Source organism: Oreochromis aureus, linkage group 19, assembly GCF_013358895.1.
Source record: "Oreochromis aureus strain Israel breed Guangdong linkage group 19, ZZ_aureus, whole genome shotgun sequence".
Lineage (NCBI taxonomy): Eukaryota > Metazoa > Chordata > Actinopteri > Cichliformes > Cichlidae > Oreochromis > Oreochromis aureus.
The window spans coordinates 844,777-849,273 of NC_052960.1; the positions used below are offsets into that span (position 1 = coordinate 844,777).

Below are 4,497 nucleotides of genomic sequence, written 5' to 3' on the forward strand. Positions count from 1 at the left end.
GAGGAGAGGACATACTTATGTAGAGCAGCAGGAACAGAGTGTGTGTGATGGAGAGAGCGAGGGGGAGAAGGAGATGAATCAAGCAAAGCAGAAAGATAAGTCAATGAGCGAGACAGTGGGGGTGAGGAGAGGAGGGAGGGAGGCAAGAAATGACGCAAGACAGCAGCAGAGAGAAAACGAAAGAGGAAAACGCAGGAAGGAGGAGAACGACGAGGAGATACCAGAGCTGATCGGTCACTTTAGGCAGTCATGTAAGCAATAAATCCACTGCCTGGGGACCACACACACACACACACACACACACACACACACACACTAACATCACCTGACAGCACAATTACAAACACAGAACGCACTGCGATGCAGTGGACAGGTCATAAACCGAGCTGTGATTAATCCAAGATTCATGCGCCTCAAACATCGCCTCATCAATATTTTCCACATCAACAATAAGATGAGGCTGTGATAACGAAGCCGAGGAGGTTCATTCAGGCGTCGAGTCGAAGCAGATTTCATTAAAACGAGCTGAAACCGTTTTTACAGAGAGACCAACACAGAGATAAAAGCTGGAGGATTTTTCAGTGCAATTGGCCGAAAGCGGCTGCAGTACCGCTAACGTCCACTGTGAGCCGTGAGAGCAGGCCCGTTGAGACATGTTGTCTCTCCAGCGTGTCCTGGGTTTGTCCCAGGGCCTCCGCCTCCTCTAAGGGCGTGTAGGAACACCTTACCCAACAGGTACCTGGGAGGCATCCTTTCAACCTGCCCAAACCAACTCAGCTACCTCCTTTCGATGTGGAGCAGCAGCAGCTCTGCACACTTCACCGGGGGGGGGCGGAGCCTATCCCACCCTGTCACAGGGCCGACACAGTATGGTCACAAACCCAAAACAACATGGCAGCAGCCACAAAGCCAAAGTCTGTGACTCAAAACTTCAGGAACAAATGCAGCGACTTCCACCTTTGACATACAGTCTTTGTTCCCGCTGCCTCATTAACTCACTTAATTATCTCATTACTACTAATATAACGACTTATTGATCTTGTAGCGTGCATTTTTTCTCACCTACGTCACCCAACGGGCGCCGCTGAAATGGTTCCTCCCAAACACTGTAAGAAACATCAGGCTCTCAGCTGTAAAAGGTCGCGGTAACGTTTTGGAATAACACCTTCATCGTGCAGTACAGGAAAGGTTACAGCCTGTCGCATTCCCCCATAAATAAAAGCCAGTCCAAAAAAGTTAGGATACTTTTTTATTAATGAGCATTTCTGCAGGTACCTGCAGACTCAGATCAGTGCCGCTTTTCTCCAGGTGTTACCATAAAGTTTAACATCCATGAAAAACAGGGTTTATGAGGCTGCGTTAGATGTAGCAGGAAGTTATTAGCTTCCATCAAAAGATTCATGCCATGTTCTGACTGCAGGACTTTTACAGCTGACCAAGAATGATGAGTGAGCGCGTCACTGAAAGCCTCAGAGCAGAAATATGCTTTTTTTTAACGTGTTTAACCAAAACCACAGAGCGGCATGTGACAGTCTGAAATCAAGCGTCCTGAAAGTCCGGTTTGTTCGTGTATGTCTTTATTTAGCCTTCCCTTGCATTAACCTTGAGCACGCGGGCATGTAAAATAGGAAGGTGTGAATGGCTGCGAGCCTGAGAGCGAGAGAGGAAACAACGTTTTAATTACCGGCTACACGCTGGCTGGCAATCATAGCCTCTCTGCTCCTCGCCTGTGCTTCCTCCCTCCATCCTCCTCTCCTGCAGACCTCCGACATCTCTTCCTGCCTCTCTCTCTAACTGTCGCGCTCACAGGAGGGGTCTGAGCGGGCCGGTACAGGTGGGGTGCAGCTCCAGCACGGCGGCCTGCTGGGCAGCTATCAAGGTAGATATTCGCTTTGGCCATCAGACGTCTACTTACGGCTTTGGTGCATAAAATTGCAAACACTGAGGAGAATAATTAGTATGCACATCTGTGCAGAGCTGCCCTCTGCAGGCCTGAGCATCATGTGAAGGTCCGTTCTGCACGTTTTATGTCTGCAATGGAGAAAAGGTGGAATATAAGAGACGAGGAGTTTTTGTATCAACCTGCAAAAAGTTGGCGGTCTTTGTGAACGGACTCGCTGCTGGAGTCCCTGCTGGATGGTAGAGGAACTGCAGATTTTGGTGATAGCTTCATGTTTTAGGCCCGATTGGTCCCAAATCTCTGGTACGGGTTCAGCTGGCCAGAGACCACCTCCATCACAAAACAAAGGTGACCACGCCCCTCATAGAGCCTCGCTTGGACACGCTCGTCGGCAAGAAGTGAAGCAGCTCATCACTACCGGCACACTTTTGGGCCGGAGGTTTTCGTCAAGTTTTTATTTTGGCATTTCCGTTGATCCGTACAATAAATTTGCATTTTAGCCTAAATATTTAAGTTTCCTATAACACTTAAATGGAAATATATTTAAAGCTAACATTTAGATTTAATGATTAACATTTAAAATTGTGCTTTAAATATGAAAAGTTAATTTTTCTAAAGGTTGTAAAAAATTAATCAAAACAAAAACATTTGTAAGGTTTTGAGCTAAATGTGGAAAAATGTTGCTGTTACTTTCAGCATGTTTCACTTCACAAAATGAAAGTGCGTGGACTCATCACATAATATTAATAAATTGAATAGTTTATTGACAGAATAAAACCAAGAAAAAGGATGCAAACTGATTGTGTTAAAAATGGCCAGACTGCTGTCGAGGGAGTGGCGACCGCGGGGGTGGTCGTGGCGGGGGTGGTCGTGGCGGGGGTGGTCGTGGCGGGGGTGGTCGTGGCGGGGGTGGTCGTGGCGGCCAGGGCGCCCGGTGGCGGGGTGGTCGTGGCGGCCAGGGCGCCCGGTGGCGGGGGTGGTCGTGGCGGCCAGGGCGCCCGGTGGCGGGGGTGGTCGTGGCGGCCAGGGCGCCCGGTGGCGGGGGTGGTCGTGGCGGCCAGGGCGCCCGGTGGCGGCTGCAGGTCCGGCTGTGCTGAGTAGGCAATAAAGAGTGATATGAATTTATTTGGAATTTACCTGAATGAAAATGTCTGGAGCACACCAACAGATATTTGGATATCAATGAAATACCAAAATAAAAGCTTACGATAACCTGCACAAGAAGGGGATCCGGGCCTGGCGGTGGTTGCTGGCGTGGGGGTCCAAAACCTGTGAATGAAGCCGACGTGGGGGAAGTGGTGGCCGGTCTGGCCGTGCCGGAGTAGGCTATAAAGAGTGATATGAACTTTATTTAGAATTTATAGTGAAAATGTCTGGAGCACACCAACAGATATTTGGATATCAACACAGGTGATCCAGGTGATCGATATATGTATTTTTTGTCTGCTTATTCTGTTGGTTTTTGTTTTTTGCCCTTTTCCCCGTCCCTCTTCTCAGGTTTCTCTTTCTCCCCTTTCTTTCCACCAGTCAAGTCTGTCCCGTATTCAACAAGTGAAAATAAAATAAACACTAAAAGGTGAATCAAATGGACCATTACGGCAAGGCTGGGATGGTCCATTTGGTAAAGTAAATCCGTTGGGCATCTTTCTTCACCTTTAGACAATAATTCTGATGGCAAAAGAGCTAAACGGGACAGGTTAAAAAAAAAAAAAAAAAAAAAAAAGCCTGATAACAAGCCATTCATTTGATTCAGGTGTGTTGGAACAAGGATGCATCTAAAAGCTGCAGGACGGTAGCTCTCGAGCACTGGGATTGGGCACCCCTGCTATAAAGAGTGATATGAACTTATTTAGAATTTACCTGAGTGAAAATGTCTGGAGCACACCAACAGACATTTGGATATCAATGAAATACCAAAATAAAAGCTTACGATAACCTGCTCAAGAAGGGGATCCGGGCCTGGCGGTGGTTGCTGGCGTGGGGGTCGTGGCTGCCGAGCCACGTGCGGCTCGGCAGCCAAGGAAACGCCAAAACCTGTGAACGAACCCGACGTGGGGGTCCTGGCAGCCCGTCAGAGTGCGGCAGTCGTTGCTGGTCTGTAGTAGGCAATAAAGAGTGATATGAACTTATTTAGAATTTACCTGAGTGAAAATGTCTGGAGCACACCAACAGATATTTGGATATCAATGGAAATACCAAAATAAACGCTTACGATAACCTCCGGATTAAGGAGAACTATCCGTGGGGGCCGTGCTGGGCCGACGACGAACTCCTCGGGCAGCACCTCCATGTTACTGAGAAAAACCACGTCAGCTGCAGCGCAGCCACACTCCTAAATACGGCTCTCCTGACAAGCGTAATCTGCTGCAGCTGGCTGTGGGTAACGAGCAGCAGGTGTGTCTGCCTCCAACGTAGAGGCACTTCCGGGGTCGCGATCCTTCCAGCGACCCAAAACATCCAGGAGTTTGGAGCGTGATGTCACGGGGGTGGGCGTGGAAAGGATTTTGGCCTGATGCGGCATTTTCCGGGTCCAACCAAAGCGCAAGCGAAAAAGGAGCGAAGGCACACACAGCAGCCATGATTCGTTCTTGCTGTGT

At 48.7% G+C, this 4,497-nt stretch overlaps 1 protein-coding gene across 1 annotated transcript; it reads right to left on the bottom strand.

The window, feature by feature from the left end:
• Positions 1-2,638: 2,638 nt before the first annotated feature.
• Positions 2,639-4,190, bottom strand: LOC120434947 (gametogenetin-like). The gene is made up of 4 exons (XM_039603621.1): positions 4,097-4,190; positions 3,831-3,996; positions 3,108-3,226; positions 2,639-2,993 (listed from the first exon to the last, which is right to left on the bottom strand). The coding sequence occupies exons 1-4, from the start codon at positions 4,188-4,190 to the stop codon at positions 2,644-2,646; spliced, it is 729 nt and encodes a 242-aa protein (XP_039459555.1). The 3' UTR covers positions 2,639-2,643.
• Between the last annotated feature and the right edge of the window lie 307 nt (positions 4,191-4,497).